The sequence below is a fragment of the Myotis yumanensis genome, unplaced genomic scaffold (genome assembly GCF_028538775.1).
Source record: "Myotis yumanensis isolate MYYU_CA2020_CCGP unplaced genomic scaffold, mMyoYum1.0.hap1 SCAF_1, whole genome shotgun sequence".
NCBI classification, from domain to species: Eukaryota; Metazoa; Chordata; class Mammalia; order Chiroptera; family Vespertilionidae; genus Myotis; species Myotis yumanensis.
The window spans coordinates 33,929,051-33,949,560 of NW_027223752.1; the positions used below are offsets into that span (position 1 = coordinate 33,929,051).

At 49.8% G+C, this 20,510-nt stretch overlaps 1 protein-coding gene across 4 annotated transcripts in view; it reads left to right on the forward strand.

Annotated features, from left to right (window-relative positions):
* The window catches only part of ACTN1 (actinin alpha 1), a 114,722-nt gene that overhangs the window by 9,568 nt on the left and 84,644 nt on the right, over positions 1-20,510 (forward strand). For 3 of the 4 annotated variants that reach the window (XM_070417724.1, XM_070417731.1, XM_070417740.1), the window contains exon 1: positions 12,729-13,099. The exons of the other annotated variant lie outside the window; for it this stretch is intronic. In XM_070417724.1, the coding sequence (XP_070273825.1) occupies positions 12,995-13,099 (105 nt within the window). In that variant the 5' untranslated portion in view covers positions 12,729-12,994. Of the gene's footprint in view, positions 1-12,728; positions 13,100-20,510 lie in introns of those variants that run through there. 4 annotated transcript variants of the gene reach the window in all.

A 20,510-nucleotide genomic window follows, 5' to 3' on the forward strand; every position in this document is an offset into this window, starting at 1 on the left:
GAGCACTTATCATATCTCATGCACAATTATGTGGGAGGGATAAGGGCATGGAGTTTGGAGTCACGCCTCAGTCATTCAGTCCCTCTGAGCCTTGATTTCATGAAAATGAGCAACATTAATCCCAGTGCCTACCACATATAGTGAGGACTCCATGAAAGGTGGCTATACAAGATGGGGCTGGGACCCCAAGAAGTCCTTGGTCTCTCAGGGGAGCCAGATTCGTCAATAAGCGTATCTAGTGTGTATAGATGGGGTGGTTTAGGAGGACAGGGGTGAATAATGAGGGTGCTCTGCTGCTTACCAGCCTCTCAGAGGAGCCTGAATCTTCCTATTGTAAAATGTGATACTATAATGAGCTCATGCATTCAGGGTTATGGATTTATGGATTGGACAAAATAAATATGAAGTGCCTCATGCTCAGGGGGCATCAACAAAGTGGTATCATTTTGGGGGGGGGGTGAAGTCAGAGAAATCTTACAGAAGAGATGACATTTGAATTGAGTTTTGAGCGATGAACAGAACTTTACGGGAGAACAGCATGGACAAAGGCGTGCAGGAGGCAGCCTATCAATGACTCTCATCATTGATGTTTCTATCGCTTGCCCTGTCTCCTTTCCTCTCTGAAATCAATAAAAATATATTTTTTTAAAAAAGGATGTTACCAAAACTCAGATCCTCGTTACCTCTTAAATCTGGGTTCCTCTGCATGGCTTTTTGGGCAGATTCCATGTGGTAGCTCCTGAAAGCTACAGGCTCATATCAAAGCATCCTTACTGCTGGGATCTCCAGGGGAAAGGACTGTGAGCCTCTCTCCCAGGAGTGCCTGCAAGAGTCTCATTGTGTGGCATTCATTCTGATTGGGTCCCATGCCTATTCCTAAACCAATTGTTGTGCTCTAATTGGCCAGGCCCATCATTAGCCCAGCCCTGGTGGTTATGGGTGGAGTCAACTCTACCTGTGCTACAGATTGGCTGCGGCAGGGGAGGTACCCCCCTTGAGGAAAATCCTAGAGGTACTGTTGCCAGGAGGGAAAGAGTTGCTGGGCAGTGAAACAGCCGATACCTATTAAACCCACGTTAGTATTGTATTGTTCTGTGTGTGTCTCATGTGCACTATTCCACACTAGCCACCTGACCTCCTGGCTGTTCCTTTAATACTTTTGCTTCTTCATCTATTTAGGTCTTAAATGTTACCTTTTCAAGGAAGACTACCCTGAACACCTCATTTACAAAAAAAAAAAAGGAACTGTCCTCCACTTCTATTATCCTATATAATAAAAGCATGGTATGCAAATTGTCCCCTCAACTGGGAGTTCTTCCGGGAGTTTGACCAGGGGGCTGGGCCAGCCGGGGAAAGGGAAGGAGTACCCAGCCAGCAGCCGGCAGCTGCTAGGGACCCTACCAGTGCGCGAATTTTGTTCACTGGGCCTCTAGTGATTTATAATAAGAAATATGTTTGGTCTCCATTTCTGGCTTGGAGCTCCTAAAACCCTTGAAATGTCCTAAATGATAAGAGCAGTAAAGGTGCCTTGATAGTCATAACGAAAGCATTCATTCACACCTGAGTTTATGTTAATAAGGTGACTTGGAAATGAGGTGACCTAAGGATGGGGGCAGGGGAGCCAACTCTGTGTTGCAAGGTCAGAACTTTCAACCCCACCCCCCTGACCTCCAGAGAAGGAAGAGGGGTTGGAGGTTGGATCAATTGCCAATGGCCAATGACTTAGTCATTTCTATGTAATGAAATCTGAGTAAAAACCCAAAAGGACAGGGTTCCGAGAGCCTCCAGGTTGGTGAACAGGTGGCGATTCCAGGACAATGGTGCCTTTCCACCTTGCCACATGCATTTCTTCCATCTGTTCCTGAATGACATCCTTTTATAACAAACCCATCATCTAGTAAGTAAAATGGTTCTCTGGGTGTTGTGAGCTGCTCTAGCAAATTAATCAAACCCAGTGGAGGTGTGATGGGAACCTCCTATCTATAGGGGGTCAGTCAAGCACAGGTGACAACCTAGACTTGCATTGCAGCTGGCATCTGACGTCTTAGACTGAGTCCTTCGCCTGTGGAATCTGATGCTATTTCCAGGTAGATAGTGTCAGAAATGAATTGAATTGTTGAACACCCAGCTGGTAGTCAGAGAATTGCATGATAGTGTTGGAAAACCCATATATTGGGTCCCCATACTCTATTCCCTTTTCCTGTTTTATTTTTTTCCTAAAGAGAGTCATATTGTTTTCATCATTTATTTATTATGTCTCTCCCATTAGAATGTAAGCTCCACAGGACAAGGATTTTTGTCCATTCTGTTTACTGCTACACCCTCGATGCCCAGACAGTGTCTGACACGTAGTAGGTATTCAGTCAATAATGATTGGATGAAGGAATGAATGTTCACAGCCACTCTGTGGAGTAGGTGGATGAAGGTGATTCTCTTTCGGTTATAGATGAAGACATGGAAACTTGAGAGAAGGATCCTGTTGGCAAAATGATGAAAAAAGAGCTGTGGGCCCTAGCTGGTTTGGCTCAGTGGATAGAGCGTCGGCTTGTGGACTGAAGGGTCCCAGGCTTGATTCCGATCAAAAGCACATGCCTGGGTTGCGGGCTCGGTCCAACATGCAGGAGGCAGCCAATCAATGATTCTCTTTCATCATTGATGTTTCTATCTCTCTCTTCCTCTCCCTTCCTCTCTGAAATAAATAAAAATATATTTAAAAATAAAAATAAAAAGAGCTGTGGCCAGTGGGGTTCAGTTGGTTGAGCATCGTTCCATGCACCAAAAGTCCCTGGTTCGATTCCTGGTTAGCAGGGCACATGCTCCGTTTTCGGGCTCAATCCCCAGTAGGGGCCATGCGGGAGGTAGCTGCTCGATGTTTCTCTCTCACATCAGTGTTTCTCTCTATCCTTTCCTCTCTCTCTAAAATCAATAAAAATAGATATATATTTAAAAATAAAATGATTAAAAAGAAAAAAAAACTTTTCAGCCCTGGCCAGTGTGGCTCAGTTGGTTGGGCATCTTCCTGTGTACCAGGAGGTTGCTGGTTCAATTCCTGGTCAGGGCACACGCCCGGTTTTGAGTTTGATCCCCTGTGGGAGTATACAGGAATCAGTCCATCGATGTTGTTCTCTTACCTCAATGTTTCTCTTTCTCCCTCTCCCTTATTCTCTCTCTGAAAAAAAAAATCAATAAACTACTTAAAAAAATTTTTAGTTTACATTTTAATTATTGAGTACTAATGAGAAAACATCAGAGGGGACTTAATGCATTACAGTGTGTTCCCACCAAGTGAGGTTAAATGGTGCCCTGATGAAGTGGTTCAAATAGAGAATGTGGTAGGAGAATTGAGTCATCCTCTGGCACTTGGTAATATGGGCATCCTAAGAGCAAAAGAACCACCTGCTCTGGTCAGAACTTCAGTCTTGCTGGGAGTAGCAGTTTAGTTTCAACAAACAAAACAAAAAAACAAAACAAAAAAAACAACAGTCACATTTAAATTAATATGACTAATTTGAATCTTACTGATTTTATAGTTTCTTTTAGACAGAGTTTGTAAGCTTGTTTGGATTGTAAACCTAAAACCCTCAGAAGTTTGTACCTAGTTTTTTATGTCTTTGCACATGTAAGGAACATTGAAACAAAAATTAGGTAACTTTGTGAGAATTTGTGTCCTTTCTAAAGGAACCTGCTTAGCATTCAAGATTGAGAAGATTGTTTCAGAAGACTGAGACCCTCTTGTCAAGGAGGAGCCTGAGAAAGATGTGAGAACAGGCTCAGAGTTTGAAGATCATCTGGTGAACCCAGCCTCGTGGCCCAGTGGTTGAGTGTTGACCTATGAACCAGGAGGTCACGATTTGATTCCTGGTCAGGGTCGATTCCCAGTCAAGGCACATGCCTGGGTTGCCAGCTTGGTCCACAGCAGGGGGCGTGCAGGAGGCAGCAGATCAATAATTCTCTATCATCATTGATGTTTCTATCCCTCTCTCTCCCTCTCCCTTCCTCTCTGAAATCAATAAAAAGATATTTTTTAAAGATAGTCTGGTGAGTCCAGCCCTCTCATTTTGCAGATGAAGAAACTGAACCCCAGTGAGCTCAGGTCTCACTCAGGGCTTTTTCTCTGCCACGCAGATGGGATACCTGCTCCCAAAAGCTACCTCATTATATCCATGGAAGTGACCTGGGCAGGCCTCTAGGATTGAGCTTCTGTGGGAGGGTTGGGTGATGGGTGGAGCTGGAATTAATCAGACTCCCCTGCAGTTTACTTACTCCCCGAGCCTGGAATCTGCCTGCCAAGTCCCAAAGGGGGTGGGTGGGAGAGGGGAGTGTCCTACTCTAGAGGAAATTCCCAGCTGTGATTTGGGTGTTTTTGCTCTGGTGTTTGCTGGGAAGTACAGTGAAGTGGGGGAGAGGTCTCCGCCCTCCTGGAGGGCTTAGGTTGGGCAGCTATCAGGTATGACGATCTCTTGCTCACAGAGCTGACCTCCGGGTACTCTCCTGAGGTGGAGAGTTCTAAGGCCCCTGCCCTAAAATTTGGGGCAGAGATTTATGCAAAAAGATGCAAAAGAAGGCACCAGACAGGCCCTGATGTTCCATCACCTGAGACCTAAGACCTTAGATTTAGGCAGAACATGGGAGCCAAAGAGACTTTTCTGCCTCCTTTAGGTCGGTCTTTTTTCCTAGAGATCCTGCAAGAGGAAAACTGCCCGCTTCTTTCCTCCCCTGACGGGACTGTAGTTGGAGAGGCAAGACGCAAACAGCCTTTTGCTGGTGGAGGACTTAGGCCTGGTGAGGGCTGAGAGCTGCTGGCTGGACATAGGATTAGCGAGATAGCCAAGCTGATTTCTCCAGCACTGGCTTTTTGGGAAGTCAGAGGACTTAGGGAGTGCTTAAGTATATAAAGAACCAGCCTCCCAGGGACCCCCATGAGTTGATGGGGGAAACTGAGGCATGGAGATGGAATCAATGCCATTTTTTTATTCAGCAAAGATCCAACTAAAACACCTATTATATTCTAGGCTCTGTGGGGGAGGGAGGAGGTGAGACCACATAGGGACAATAGGAGATAAAATGTGGACAAAGGACTACAATAAGACAATGTCCTTATAAATGGTGTTCTATAGATGTGTGGGGGAAATCAAGTTCATGAATTAGATTGCTATTGGGACCGAAAACAGGTCTCTGGCCTTCTGAGCTAGAAACCCCCTAAACCAGTGATGGCGAACCTTTTGAGCTCAGCATGTCAGCATTTTGAAAAACCCTAACTTAACTCTGGTGCCGTGTCACATATAGAAATTTTTCGATATTTGCAACCATAGTAAAACAAAGATTTATATTTTTGATATTTATTTTATATATTTAAATGCCATTTAACAGAAAAATCAACCAAAAAAATGAGTTTGCGTGTCACCTCTGACACGCGTGTCATAGGTTCGCCATCACTGCCCTAAACCATAGTGATTTTCCCTCCCTCCTGGCCTTGTACATGCTTTTAGCTCTTAGGAAGAGCCCATAGGGAGTTTAGTACCATTAGACTGTAAGGTTAGAGGTTCAGGACTCAAAGAAGGAAATCCCCAGATCTCCAGGCTGGGAGGTCCATGTGCTTTTAGTTTCTAGAATCTAGAGCCTACTTGTTTGTGTTTCCCACAGGGCCTTGCATGATCAGTTATACACAATAGGGTAAGAAAAAGGAATTTATTAGCATTAAAATGGCCTGCTACCTGCCAGGTGCTGGCCTGGCACTCTACTTTTTTTTTTTTTAAATTTGACTTTTAGAGATAGGAAGAGAAAGAGAGAGAGAGAGAGAGAGAGAGAGAGAGAGAGAAAGAGACATTGATCAGCTGCCTCCCACATGCACCCTGACCAGGAATCAAACCCACAACCTGGGTATGTATGTGTCCTTTGGTATATGGGATGACACTCCAAACAACTGAGCCACAGGGCACTCAGGCCAGGGCACACTCTACTTTTTATTTTATTTTATTTTATTTTATTTTATTTTATTTTATTTTATTTTATTTTAATTGGTCTCAGAGAGGAAGGAAGACGGAGCAAGAGCTAGAAACATCAATGATGAGAGAGAATCATTGATCGGCTGCCTCCTGCACGCCCCCCACTGGGGATCGAGCCCGCAACCCGGGCATGTGCCCTTGACCAGAATCGAACCCGCATGCTTACACTCTATCCACTGAGCCAAACCAGCTAGGGCAGGCTCTACATTCTTTATGTCATTTCACATGTCAGTCCAATTCATTTTTATCACTCAGACTGCACCTGTTGGTAACTATCTGTGGGATGAATGAATTCTAGGGGAAGAAGCCAACGGCTGGTCCAGCTAGACCAGGAGGTTTGGGAGGACCAGTTCTTCTTTGGGTCTACCTGCATTCTGCTTGGCACAGCGTGGGTGGTGGATAAATACTCCCAGAATTCATAGATATAATGATCCCTCCTTCTTAGCCCACCTACCCCAGAGCTAGGTTCTTTCAACAGCCAAGCACCTGTGGGTTTCTGGGTGACTCATTTCCGGCTGGACTGGGGCAAAAGCAGCTGCCCTTTTGAGTGTTGGTAACTCATTGGGCTAGAGTCTCAGAGCTGCTGCTGATGAGTCAGGAATTTCTGTGTGTGTTTTTTGAAAAGCTTCAGAGGAAAGCCTGGCTGGTAGGGGAGAGTTGAGCAAACTGCTTGAGTCTCACACACCCACTGGCCAGTAGAATGGCAAGAAATCTACTCGAAATCTGGGTTCCTTTGTCATTACACCCAGAGAAATCCAAAGGATGGAAAAAGGCAACAAAGACTGAGCCTCTGGGAAGAAAGGAGTCAGGATTGCTTCCAGAGAAGTCCTCTCATTTTCCTTCATGATCTTACCTCATTCCACTTTGGTTGCCCTGTGACCCCAGGGTTTTTCCAAAGAGCTGTTTTTTAAGCTTTTTATTGAAAATTCATATGAAATAGACCTGTTTCAGCTTCCCACCAAAGCAAACAGTCTCCCCACACAATCATATGGAACATCTATCAAGCATCTGCCATCTATTCTAAGAGGGACAGGACCACACCTGTCTAGTTTGCTTTTACAGCACGGTGGTAGGCATTGGGCAGTTGCTTGATAAATATGAGTGAATTAAATTTGGAGACCAGGAATTACACCGTGACATCCTGGGTCATAGATTGACGCTCAAACACTGAGCCACACCAGCCGGGCTACTCACCTATCTTAATAGCTAATTTTTTTTTTTAATTGACAATATGAGGTGGTGGGAGGATGTAGAGCAACTGAAATTCTTACACCCAGCTGCTTGAGAGTAAATTGTTACAGCTGATTTGAAAAACTGTTTGGCAATATATACTAAAATGAAGTATACCTACCATATGACCCAACAGTTCCATTCCTAGGTAGATACCCACCAGAAAAGAATGCATATGTTCACCAGAAAAACACACAAAATGTTCACAGCAGTTTTATTCATAGTAGCTTCCAACTAGAAACAATGCAAATGCCTATCAATAGGAGAGAGGATAAATTACTTGGGATATACTTATCAATGAAATACTACACAGGAGGAAAAAAACCAACGAACCAACAAAACAAACAAATAAAAATTAGCTACTAATACAAGCCACAACATAAACAAATCTCATAGACATTAAATTGAGTCAAAATCCAGAAACCAAAGTGTACATACTATATAATTCCATTTACATAAGGTTCAAAAATAAGTGAAAATAATCATTGGTGATAAGAAGTCAGAAGCGTGGTTTCCTATGTGGACTGGGAGTATAGATTGGGAAGGGGCACGAGGAAACCTGAGATGCTGGAAATGTTTCATGTGAGTGCAGACGTGTAAAATTTCACTGAGCTTTGTGCTTAAGATTAGAGCACTTGTGTATTACATCCCAATTAAAAAAAAAAAAAAGAATGGATGCTATAAACATGCATACACCTTAGCATCCCTAAAAAAGCAACACATTTAGTAACTGTTTTCTCTATAGACGGTGGTGTTCAAAGGGACTAGCATCACCAGTGTGATGGCCACCAGTGAGTTCTGGATCAAAAGATTGGTCCATCCTCCGGGGCCTCCTTCCTATTGAGAAGACGAGGTCACCAGTTATTGCTTCAACCCACTCTCTTACCCTCTTCCTACACACCTGTGAACATCCTCGCCATCCTTCCTTCCCTCCCCTCTCTCAGAACAGGAGGGGCTTTCCTCTTCCTATTGGCCCATCCTTTAGCCTGCATCCTTGAACCCACATGGTCCTGTCTCCGCAAGAGCTTGGTGCTATCCCTCCATTTCTTCTGCTTACATTTTCAAGCTGTTTATCTCAGCTGAATTCTTCCTCTCAGCCCACAAACAGCTCAAGTTTCTCCTGTTCTAAAAAATTCCTCCTTTGACCCCTAGTTCCCCCTCTAGCTACTGCCCAATATTTCCTCTCCCCTTCTATGTCCACAGTCTCCATTTATTCAGCTCCTAGTGCCTGAAACTCACAGCTTTGGCCATATTACTAAAATTCCACAGGCAAAGGTCACCAAAGAATTTCCAACGGTCACATCCAAAGAACACTTTTTAAGCTTTACTTTCCAGACTTCTCTGATTCCTCTCACTTTGAAAGTTCACTCCTTTGACTTTCACGGCACCATATGGTCAGGGTCTTCATGTTCACTCATCATTTCCTCTCTGTCTCACTCAGGGGCTCTGGGGCTCTGGTTCTTTAACGTCCCCCCCCCCCCCAACCCCCCTTAAAATATGTTTTTTTAATGTGTTTTAGAGAGAGAGGAAGGGAGAGAGAGAGGAAGGGAGAGAGAGAGGAAGGGAGAGAGAGAGAGAGGGAGAAACATTGTTGTGAGGTTGCCTCCTGTAGGCACCCCACCCAGGGATTGAACCTGCAACCTGGGTATGTGCCCTGATTAGGAATCGAACTGCTGACCTTTTGGGGCATGTGACAACTCTCAACCAGCTGAGCCACACGGGCCAGGGCTACACTCCTCTTTTAAGTGCTGCTTTTCTGGGTTCTGTCCTTGGTCTTCTTCTCTGCTCCACTTAGGCATTCTCCATGGCTATCTCATGGTGTCAGTACTACCCATATGCAGATGACTCTCAAATTTCTGTTTCCCCTGAGGTTGGGGTTATGCAGTCAACTTCCGTCTGGACAGCTGAAGCTGGACATTCTCAGAGCACTTCAAGTTCAATGTATTCAAACTCAATCCACGATTCCACTCCCAAGCCTGAAATTCTTTTTTTTTTTTTAAGGTACTTTGAGCTTTCAATTATTTTTTGTTAATCCTCACTTGAGGATCTTTTCCCATTGATCTTTTAGAGAGGATGGAAGAGAGAGGGAAAGACAGAGAGAAACATCCATGTAAGAGAAACACATTGATTGGTTGCGTCCTTCATGCGCCCTGACCAGGGCCCAGGCCAGGGAGGAGCCTGCAACCACGGTATGTTCCCTTGACTGGAATTGAACCCAGGCCTTTGGTCCACAGGCCAATGCTCTATCCATTGAGCCAAACTGGCTAGGGTGAACCTGAAATTCTTTATCTCAACTGGTTGTATTTCCACCAGATCCTCCAAACTAGGAACCCATGTGAAAACTAGATCTCAGCACTGTTGATAATTTGAGCTGGGTCATTCTTTCTTGTGAGGAGATGATACTGTCTATTGTAGGATGTTTAGCAGCATCCCTGGTTTCAATCCACTGGATGCCAACATTAACCTACCAGTTGAGACAACAAAAAATGTCTACAGACATTGCCAAATATCCCCTGGGAGGGGGGGCTGTCAAACTAACCTAGGGTTGAGGACCACTGGGTTAAAAGCATGGGTTTAGGAGCCACACATATCTGTGTAACTTTGGACTAGTTAGCTACCTCTTGGAGATTTAGTTGGTTTTCTCTTAAGATGGAGATAAGTCTCACCTCATAAGGTGAGCTTAAATAAGGTAACAGGGTAAAGTGCTGGCCTGTCCCATATGGGACATTTGTTGAGAGCAACAAAGACTCCTCTCTCGTCCTCACATCCAAACTCCTATGCCTCTCAGTTTTATCTCCTAAGCCTACCCACTCTTCTTCATTTGCTATACACTCAACCTTCATGTTCCCTGGAATTCGTACGTTGAAATCCTAACCCCCGATGTGATGGTATTAGGAGAGTGACTAGGTCATAAGAGCAAAGCCCTCATGAATGGGATTAGTATCTTGATAAAAAGGACTCCAGAGAGTTCCCTGCCCCTTCGGCCACATGGGGACACAGTGAGAAGACAGACAGCCAGTTATGAACGAGGAAGCAGGCACTGAATCTGATCTTGGACTTCCCAGCCTCCAAAACTGTGAGAAATAAATGTTTGCTGTGTAAGCCACCCAAACTATGGTATTCTGTTATTGCAGCCCAGAAGGACCAAGCATTTTCTATCTGGATTTTTGCAAGAGCTTTGCTCCCCTCAGATCCACACTTCACACAGGTCTTCACGGTCTGGCTGCTGCCCACCTTTCCAGCCCCATCTCTCACCCCTCCCAGCCTTGAATTTCTAGTCTAACCACACCGAAATGATAGGCATTCCTTTTACACCGTGCAGTTTCCTGCCCCCGTGTATTAGCTCACACTGTTCCTTCTGCCTGGAATAACTTCCCACACTCCTCCTCATCTGGCTGACTCTTAGAGGCTCACGTGAATTTCACCTCCGCCCAAAAGTTATAGCTGGAACTGCCTTTCCCATGCTGGGCTCATTATTCATTCCTCTGTGCTCTAGGTCCCCTGGTCAGATCTATTCCCTTGCATCTATCTCATTGCAGTATATATTTTAAAAAAAATATATTTTTTATTGATTGCAGAGAGGAAAGGGAGAGGGAAAGAGAGAGAGAAACATAATGATGAGACAGAATCATTGATTGATGATCAAGCCCGCAACCTGGGCATATACCCTGACTAGGAATCGAACTGTGACCTCCTGGTTCATAGGTTGACATTCAACCACGGCGCCCGGCTGGCCCATTGCAGCGTATTTTTGTTTCTGTGTCTGTCTCTGCAGGGCTGCATAGGGCAGGGATTGTGTCTTTCACATCTACAAAACACCCTGACACACAGATGGTGCTCAGCAGATATTTACTGAGCGAATGAATGGATATAGCACCGTCATTACCCTCTATGTTAGGTTTAGAGCTGTCGTTTAGAAGTGGTTATAAAATAGTCCATAAATCTGCTGTTTCTGTGGCTCAGAAACCGTGCTTCCTCAGCCAGGGACGGGTAGCAAGCACAGTGCTGACTGGTAGCACTTGCTTAAGTGTGCGAGGTCGGCTAATGATGCAGGGAGCAACACCACCAGGGATATCTGCTTACAATAGCATCAGCTGGCTCTCCTGAGAGTCAGAGGCACTTTCTGCACCTTTCCCATCTGTGGCCTTTCCAGTATCCTAATTGATGGCCCTTCCTGTCCGTGAACTTTGTCCTCTAGCACCTTCATTCACCCCTGGACCATCACCCTTGCGTTTTTTTGCAGTTGACTCGGCCATCCCTCAGGTCCACAACCATAAATTAAGTACTATTATGCGCATAAGCCATTGGAGGCCTACTTGCTGCTGTTCTTCAGTCGTGGGGTCCCTCCGGAGCCCACCAGGATGTGAGGCTGCCTCCTCCAGGTGTCTATCACTGTTGGGGCAGGTGTTTAGACCCTCCTTTTGCTAGATCCGGGGAAGGAAGCCCAGGCAGGCACTAAGAGGTGTTTAGTCAGTCTTGCCCTACTCCTCCTCTAATAACAATAAGCCTTTGCTTGTGGGCTTAAGGATACAGGGTTAGCCTGTGGAGTCCTGAGAACCTGCTAAGTCCCCATTCAAGCTCAATTCTTAGCCTCAGTCTCCCCACCTGTCGGTGTGTGTTGGGTGGAGGGGGAGGCGTGGAGTAGGTAGATTACTCAGGGCCCTCCTTCCCAATTTTCAGGATGATGCCCGGGTGTGTAGGAGGGTAGCTCCGGCTCTGCCAGCCCGCGGGGACCGGCAGGGGTTCCCGGGAAGCTGGGCGACGTAGTTGCCACCTGGGGAGCCCCGCGGCTTAGCCCAAGGGCGGGCGGGAAAGGACCCGCGGCGAGGCGGGAAAGCTTGTGGCCTCTGAGCGCAGACGTCTGGCAAGAAACCTGGCTCCCGGAGGGCAGGGGTCGGCCTTGTGGAGCCGGGCGGGGCTGGGGTGGGGGCGGCGGAGTCAGGAAATTCCCAGGAAATTCCTTTCCATTCCCGCATTCCCCGCCCCTTTCCTTGGGTGCCGACCTCTCCGAGCCTTGGGAAAGAGAAAATGAAATGTTATTCGGGTTTCATCGCGGCCCTCCTCCAGCCCTGGCCACTTGGGTTTGGAGCGCGCGTGGGAGCGCAGTTACACCGGCGCGTCCGAGTTGGGGCCTCACTGCGAGCGGGGAGTGTGTGCAACCCCCGGAGGCTCCTGGGGCTCCCGAGCGCTGCCGCTCGGTCCCAGAGCTCGAGGAGGCGTCCCAAGCTTAGGTCCCGTTCAGCTTAAGCTGGTATCACATGAGCCGCAGGGGAGTGGGAACCCAGGGTGTGGGCGGGGGCGTGCGCGCCGGGAAGGGGCCGCCCAGTCCACCTATGCTCGGTGGCCCCGCTGACGGATGCCAGGAATTCCCAATGAGAGGCGATGGGGGGAAGTTTGGGCAACTCGGCCTGGCCAATAGAGAACCTAGGGAGGGCTCTGCCCCTTCCCCCGCCCCCGCCCCCGCCTGCCTCCCTCCGGCATCGCTAGTGTGTGGGCCCGGCTCAGTGTGCGTGGAGATTAGGTCCGAGCGCTCGCCTTGAGGCTGGCAGTCCCCGAGCTCCAGCCGCCGCCGCCAGCAGCAGCTTCTGCGAGCAGCGCCGCGGCGGAACCGGGCGCAGGGGAGCTAGCCCGGCCCCGCTAGCACAGCACAGCCCGGCTCGACTCCCACCCCACTCCGGGACAGTAGCAGCTGCAGCAGTCGCCGCCGCCGGGAGAGAAGGTGGAGGAAGAAACCCAGCCCCTAGCACGCGCGCACCATCATGGACCATTATGATTCCCAGCAAACCAACGACTACATGCAGCCCGAAGAGGACTGGGATAGAGACATGCTCCTGGACCCGGCCTGGGAGAAGCAGCAGAGAAAGGTCAGCAGCCGCCCCAGCCCGCTGCTGCCCCCAGCCCCGGCCCGCTCCGCTCCGCTCCGCTCCGCCCGCCGCGCTAGCGGATTGGGGCTGGGAACCGGTTCCTGGCGCGCACGAGCGGGGGCGGGGGATGCGCGCCCGCTGCCTGGTGGGGTGTTGGGTTACAGGCGTGGGGCGGGAGGGGGAGCGCCCCTGCCCCAGAGCCCGCGAACGCCCAGCCAGACCATGGGGCAGCGGGGGCCGCCATCGGGCGGGTCGCTTTGGGGCTGGTGATCCAGGTCTCCGGGCTGCCGCCGCACCATCCCCGCGTGGGCAGGGCGCTGGGGCGGTGCTCAGGAGGCTGGGGCTGAGCCCCCGGCTCGGTAGCTGCGGCTCCGGATCGATTTCCCTTCCCTTCCCCGCCCCCTGGCCGCCTCTCCATATGGCGTGCGGTGGCAGCGCACTTCCTGGGCCGCCCTGGGCTGGGTACCTGGAGGGGGCAAGCTGCGCCTCTGCGCCTCCCTGCCCCTGCCCGCAGACCAAGGGGGAAGAGGGCGCCGGAGGGATTGGAAGCTGCCCCCGGGTCGGCCTCGAGGTGGACCTGCTGAAGGGGTTGGGGCTGAGAAAAGCCGGGGGGGGGGGTGTACGCGGGCTCCCCAGCGGGCCCTGTGGGGGCGGGGTCAGGACGGCAAACCGTTTTATTGCTTAACTCAGTGGGTTGCGAGTTGCGAGCGGAGGTGGGCTTGAGTCTGCGTCCTGCGCCTCGGAACCCTGCTCATTCCTGGGAGAAGGCGGATTTAGGCAACTTGATTTGAGTTGAGGGGCTTCAGGGCAGGGGGTTGTCCCGGGGATGTTTAGGGTCACGGGGATCCCTGCTTAGCCACCGAGCCTTGTCCCAGTCCCCGTGTACCCGGTGCGCACTCCACCCCCGGAGCTAGGCTCGCAGCTGGCGATGGGACTCCGGCACTGTGGCCAGTGGCAGGAAGAGGTCAGAAACCACTCTTTGGGTGGGGGGAGGGCGCCCCAACACTGCCTTTGCTTCCTGCCTGCGCGGTGAGGTCTTGCCCCAGGCGGCCACGTACCCTCAATACCCCTCTCTCCCTCCTCCCCCCGCTGCCCGCTCCCATCCGGTCCCTCCTCGTTTCATCCCTCTTCGCCCCACCCCCATTCCCCCACCCCCTGCTGATCTGGGAATGGGGGGGGGGGGGGACGGGGACAGGATGGCGCGTCCCTCTGGATAGTGCGGTTAGGGCTGGGCTTGAGGGAGAACGCTCATGTCCAAAAATGGTAACATTCATTCCCTTTTTTAAACTTAAAAGGGGGGGAGTTTAGGGAGCCGACTGAAGTTTTTTTTTCAGCCAAAGGCATCCTGTATTAGCTCACTCAGGAATCCTAAGCCTTTTTACTCACTTCATCAGACAAGCAGAGGTAATTTAAAACACACACACAAAGGGCTTCCTCAAAGTCAGTCGACCTGACACCCAGGCAGGCTTTCGCTGGGCCCAGCCCTATGCGACATCCCACCGTCCCCCAGCTTTGAGCTGACTAATTGGAAATACAGCCGTTACTTAAGACCACCCCTTCTCTTCCTCTCTACCCGCCCTGGGAGAGCTGGGGAGAGCCGTGACAGTACCCCACTCACCCCCTTATATCCGGGGACAATTGGGTGGTTGGTGGAGCAGAGAAGGGAGTGGGTAACAGAAATTCCCGTGGGGGCAAGGCAGAGGGGCTCTTTAAATTTCAGGGTGAAGCCTTCCTTCTTGAGAATAGATTTTAACTTGGACAGGAGCGATGGGATTAGGATGGTGGATGTCTTGGGATCATCCATGGGGAGTAGAAGAGAAGGAAACTCTTATTTACTGAGTACCTACTTACTGTAAGCCTAGGAGGGGTGGGAGTGACAGGACTGCCCAAGAATGAGAAATTAGGTCCTTTTAAGGACTGTGGGAGGACTGAGTTCCTCGGAAGCACAAACTCTTGTTTCCTCAGCACTGAGCAGGGGACCTGCACAATGGTATTCTGTATTATCAAATGAATGAATGAACATATTAAATATAGTTGGGAAGAAAAATTATATAGTGCCTTTCTCTCTCTCTCTCTCTCTCTTTCTCTCTCTCTCTCTCTTCATAAAACTCTGGCCTGGGTGGTGTGGAAACAGTGGTCTGGGAAATTTGGTAATCCACTGGGCAAACCCAACAGTTCCAAAAGCTGGCATTGGTTGATGTGTGCCAGGCATTGTTCTAATCTAGTCACGTATATTGTTCCAGTTGTTACTCCCAGCAGCTCTGTGAGCCGGGCACACGTGAGGATGAGGGAATGAGGGGCCGAGGGGGAAGTTAACCAGCCCAGAGTCCCAGGCTGGGGTGGGGTGAGGTGGGGCTGGGATGCATCCATGTTCGAGGCAGGCAGCTTCGCCTTCCCTGTCCCTCGTTGGTTAAGGGAGACAGGAAAGCTGGGCCTGGCATCCAGATCCTGCCTGGATCTCTGGACCAAGGGGAGCCAATGCCTGCTTTGGTGGGATTGATGGGAGGGAGCAGCTGGACTCAGAAAATCTGGTCCAAAGTTTTTTTTTCTGCCATAAATTTGCTTTGCCTCCATTCCCTCCTCTGTAGATTTCACCTAGTTCTCAGTGGGATATAAAGTGGTATTACCTGTGGAGAATCAGACTTAGTGTAATTGGTTGCTTTTGACACCCTCCCTGCTGACCCTGGGACCAGAGCTGACAAGTGGACAGAGTCTGCCCATTCCAGATGGAGGCAGGAGAGTGGGGGGTGGGCGGGGAGGACACAGTGCAGTGGGACACAAAGACCACTGGCGGGGAGGCAAAAGACCCTGTTTTTAGCCCTGGTGCAACCACGATTATTTGTGAGACTTTGGCCAAGTCTCTCAGCTTTTATTAGCTCATTCAGTGAATACTTTTGGAGCACCAACTCCGTGCAGATAGAGCGCTGAACAAGACAGACAGGTGCCTGGCACCTCCATTCTGTTTTCTCTGTAAAGGGACTGCATTCCTGCCCTGCTAACACCCTGGGGCTCCTACAGGGATTGGATTAAATGACGCGGAAGGAAGTACTTCCTCTGAATGGTGAGGCCTGTTGCTCATGCAGGTAGAAGTCTGCACAGGCAGGAGGCATGACTCAAGACCTGTGGCAGGTGGGCCGTGGCTTGTCCCTTCTTCAAAGAATGCTTCAGTGCAGAGCTCATCAGGCCGGACTCCCTGGCTTCAGACCCAAAATGCAGTGGGTCAGAGATGTTCGCTGGCTTTCACAGTCTTCCTGGCTTCAAGGCTGAGCCGCCAAAGCTACTTTCCTAGGGGCACCAGGTCTGAACGCCTATCTTTTTGGGTTGGCCGTAGTCCCCATGGATCTTGCCCATGCCCTTACATGTATGTGTGTGTGGGTGTCAGGCAGGCTGGATAGATCATAGACCAGTGGTTCTCAACCTTGGCTGCACATTAGAATCACCTGGGAATCTTTTTAAAATCCTGACTTCTGGGCCTCATCCTCCGGAAATTCTGTTTCTTTGTTATTAATGTTGTGGCCCCACCCCATAACAAAGAAACAGAATTTCCGGAGAATGAGGCCCAGAAATCAGGATTTTAAAAAGATTCCCAGGTGATTCTAATGTGCAGCCAAGGTTGAGAACCACTGACATAGACTTGGAGTAGCATCCTGACTCTATACTTTCAGGCTTTTGACTTTGGGCAAATCACTTAAGCTCTGTCAGCCTTTTATTTATATAAAAGGAGCTAAGCTTGTCTGGTGTGGCTCAGTGGTTGAGCATCCACCTGTGCACTTAAGAGGTTGCTGGTTCGATTCCCAGTCAGGGCACATGCCCGGGTTGTGGGCTCAATCCCTAGTAGGGGGTGTGCAGGAGGCAGCCGGTCAATGTTTCTCTCTCAATGTTTCATTCTCTCTCTCTCCCTCTCACCACCCCTCCTCTAAAATTAATAAAAACATTTTTTTAAAAAAGGAGCTAAGACCTGTCCTCGTGCCCTCCCAATCCCACCCCGCCGCTGCCCCGGGTTGATGGGAGAAGATATGTAAAATAGCAGCTTTTGTGGTTCTCTCTTCCTTCTTCAATCCTGGAGGCCCTGGTTGAATGTGTATTTCCACAGGTACCAGCCCTGTTTTTTTTTTTTTTTTAACATGTAGGAGTTTAATCAATATTTGTTGAGCTAATGGATGTTGAAACAGGCAGGTGTAAGAACATAGTTGTAAATAGGCCCAGATCCTGATTCTGCACCCACGTGGAGCCAGGTTGTTAAGCCCGGCCTCGGGAAGGGAGGCCGCCCTGTTTACACTTCCTTCTGGACTGCATGACCCGCACAGGAGCTAACCGTTCAGTGGGGAGGGCGGCAAAGGTGGGCAGGAGCAGACATCTGCCTGCCTTGAAGGTTAGGACTCCCGCAGGCAGAGTGGTGTCTGGCAGAAATAAAACCTGAGAGAAGAGAGCATTTGCTCTGGCGTCCGTCCTCATGCCCCTCACACTTCTGACTCCTGCCGGCTTCCCCCCTGGCCAGTGTCCATGGGGCAGGGACCCAGCCTGCCCTGTTCTCTGCCGAATCCCTAGTGCCGAGCACAGAGACAGGCCTGTTGGAGGTGGTCAGGAAAGATCGCCGAGTAATTGGAAAATGGTGTCATGCATGCCTCTGAACTCTGGGCTGGGGGTGGAGATGGGGATGAAATGCTTTACATTCCAGATGCACCACCCCATCCTGGGGCTGTATCTGGCTCCATGCTCTGCCGATAGTCATGCTCTGGGCACATTGGCTTCAAATCTAGGTCATCTCGAGCTGTGTGATCTACCTGATGACCCCAGCGGGGAAATGGAGATAATCATTCCTGCCTGATGTAGTTGAGTTAAGCCAAGTAACGTACACAGGGAGTGTAGCATAGCACCTGGCAGATAGCCAGTGCTCAATAAATGTTAACAGTTTTGAGGAATCAGAATTTTTATGGCCTTTACCCAATATGCTCTGAGGTAGGTGTAACATATAAACCCATCATAGAAGGAGCCAAGGCTGCCTAGGAATGAGTGGGAGTTGTGTCATCCTTGACCTCTGACCCTTTAGTCAGCTCTGGCTCATTCAGTGTCACTTGACCTCTGATTGCTCAGTTCCTTCACTGTAGAATGCTGTAAAATTCCTGTTCAGCTTTTCCCTACTTCCTAGATATATAGGACGAAGAGGTGCACGTTAAAGTGCTTGTTTGCTTGTTATAGGACAGGCAAAATGACCTCAAAATAGGAATTACCTCTAAACGAAACAATCTGGGGGTGTCTGCAAGCCCTACTGTCACATGGCTGGGGCAGTCTTTGCCCTCCCCTCCTTGCCCACCTCCCAGCAGCTTACCCAGCCCTGCTTTGCTTCAGGACCTGTTGCAGCTGTTCTCTTGCCAGAGCTTGTCACCTGAGTGCATTGAGAACAGGTGCCCACTGGTTGTCGGAGTGATTGACAAAGCCTGAAGGAGAGAGTAGGGGGGCTGGAGCATCAGGGCTGTGGGGACCACCTGTGCTGCCTAAGACGGACAGGTGTGAGAAGGCCTGAGCGCTCTGTGAACCAGACTTTCCAGTTTTGAGGAATGATGGGACCTTGAGGGGCCGTCAGGGTCACTGGAGATGGACTTTAGGAGGAAGAGACTAGCAGGCTCCTACAGGATCCCTGGTCACCAGCCTTTTCAAATAGAAGAGGAAGAAACTCATTTCCATTCTTTTAGGAGGAGCTGGAGGCTGTTCCCAGTGGGGTGGGCGTGGGAGGAGGCCCTGACCCATGAGTCCTTCCTTTCGGGGTAGTTCTGAGTGTGAGGAGGTCAGACCAATGAATGTCCTGTAGTTTGGGGTTTGTGGTTGGGATTTGGGCCCCCCCTCTTTCCATCTTCTTGAGGAAGAACTGGGGCTGGGCACCTGGCCAGTGGCCACAAACCATAAATTTGGCTTGAGGACTTGTCACACAAGACCTGGTGCCTCCTATGTGTCTGGAGCCAGGGTGGGGCAGCACGAGCCTGAGCCATGACCCTAGTCCCGTCCTGTCACTGTGTGTCTCCAGGAAAGAGCTGGAAGTGACTCTGTTTCTCCCCCTAGTTCCTTAATAGTGTAAGAATGTTGGTAGTTTCTTAAGCGATGATTGAACCCCTCTTAAGTATCAGATGCTGTGCCCAGAGGTCATGGAAATCATGGTGTAGGTGGAGAGGGGACTTGAACGACACAGAAAATGACAACAGGCTGCTTCAATGATGGCCAGAGCGTGGCCGAGACAAATGCCATGCTCACTGCAGGGCAGGAGCCAGCACTGTGGCCTGTGGTGGTGGCGAAGGTGAAGGGCTGGTGGCGTTTGAGCTTTATCGCCAAGGAAGGGCAGGATTGAAGTTCCTTCTGGGAAGCCTCTGCTTTCCCTGGGAGCCAGGCCATGGTGTGTGTAAGGAGGGTAGGACGGGAAGGGAGAGGCGAGAAGGCTAAAAGGGCAGAGCAAGGGCAACTGCCTATCTTGCTTGCAGGGCCCATGGGCTGGGGAACACCCCTCCTATTGTTCTCACTCCATGTCCTTCTTTCTTATTCTGTTTGTTTCTCCCAGAACTGACCTCTCACCTTTCTGAGAGGCCAGGCTGTTTGCCCAGCTCACAGGTGGGGCCCTGGAGCCTCACACCTCTGTGCAGTTAACCCCACTTGTGACCACCCAGTGCTTTCCTGGGATCTGGTATTTGGCCGAGAGGCTGTGGTCTGAGGGCACCTTCCCCACTGCCCTGCTGTTATTCCCTCGGAGTGTGGTCATCTCTGGGACGGGCTCATGAGCTGGGCTTATTCATCAAGGACACTAGAGCAGTCCTGGGGCCCACCAAATCCCCAGAGGGGTCATGCCTGAGAGGCCTCGGGCAGAGGAGACCCCCTTAACCTGGTTCCTTAGTCCTGGCCAGACTGGGTCACCCCAGTCGGACTCATGATTCAGCCCAGGGTTCTGTTTCCATCAGTTCAGGTGCCGGCATCCTGCTAAGTATGAATTTCCCACACTGGGCCCTGATGGAGGCAAGGAGCCTTGGGATTGGCAGGGGGAGGAGACCCCGCAAACCAGGGCTCAGAGCCACCCTGGAAGCCCACATTCCTCTTTTTTAATATTTATTTATTTATTTATTTATTTAAAAATATATTTTATTGATTTTTTACAGAGAGGTAGAGAGTTAGAAACATCGATCAGCTGCCTCCTGCACATCTCCTACTGGGGATGTGCCCGCAACCCAGGTACATGCCCTTGACTGGAATCGAACCTGGGACCTTTCAGTCCGCAGGCCGACGTTCTATCCACTGAGCCAAACTGGTTTCGGCCCACATTCCTCTTAACACATGGCCCAGATTTCTCCCTGGTCCTTAGGCTGAGCATCAAGTCCCAGAATCCTTTCTTTTCAGCAGGTGGGAGGTGAACGTATGGAAAAGGCTGGTCCGG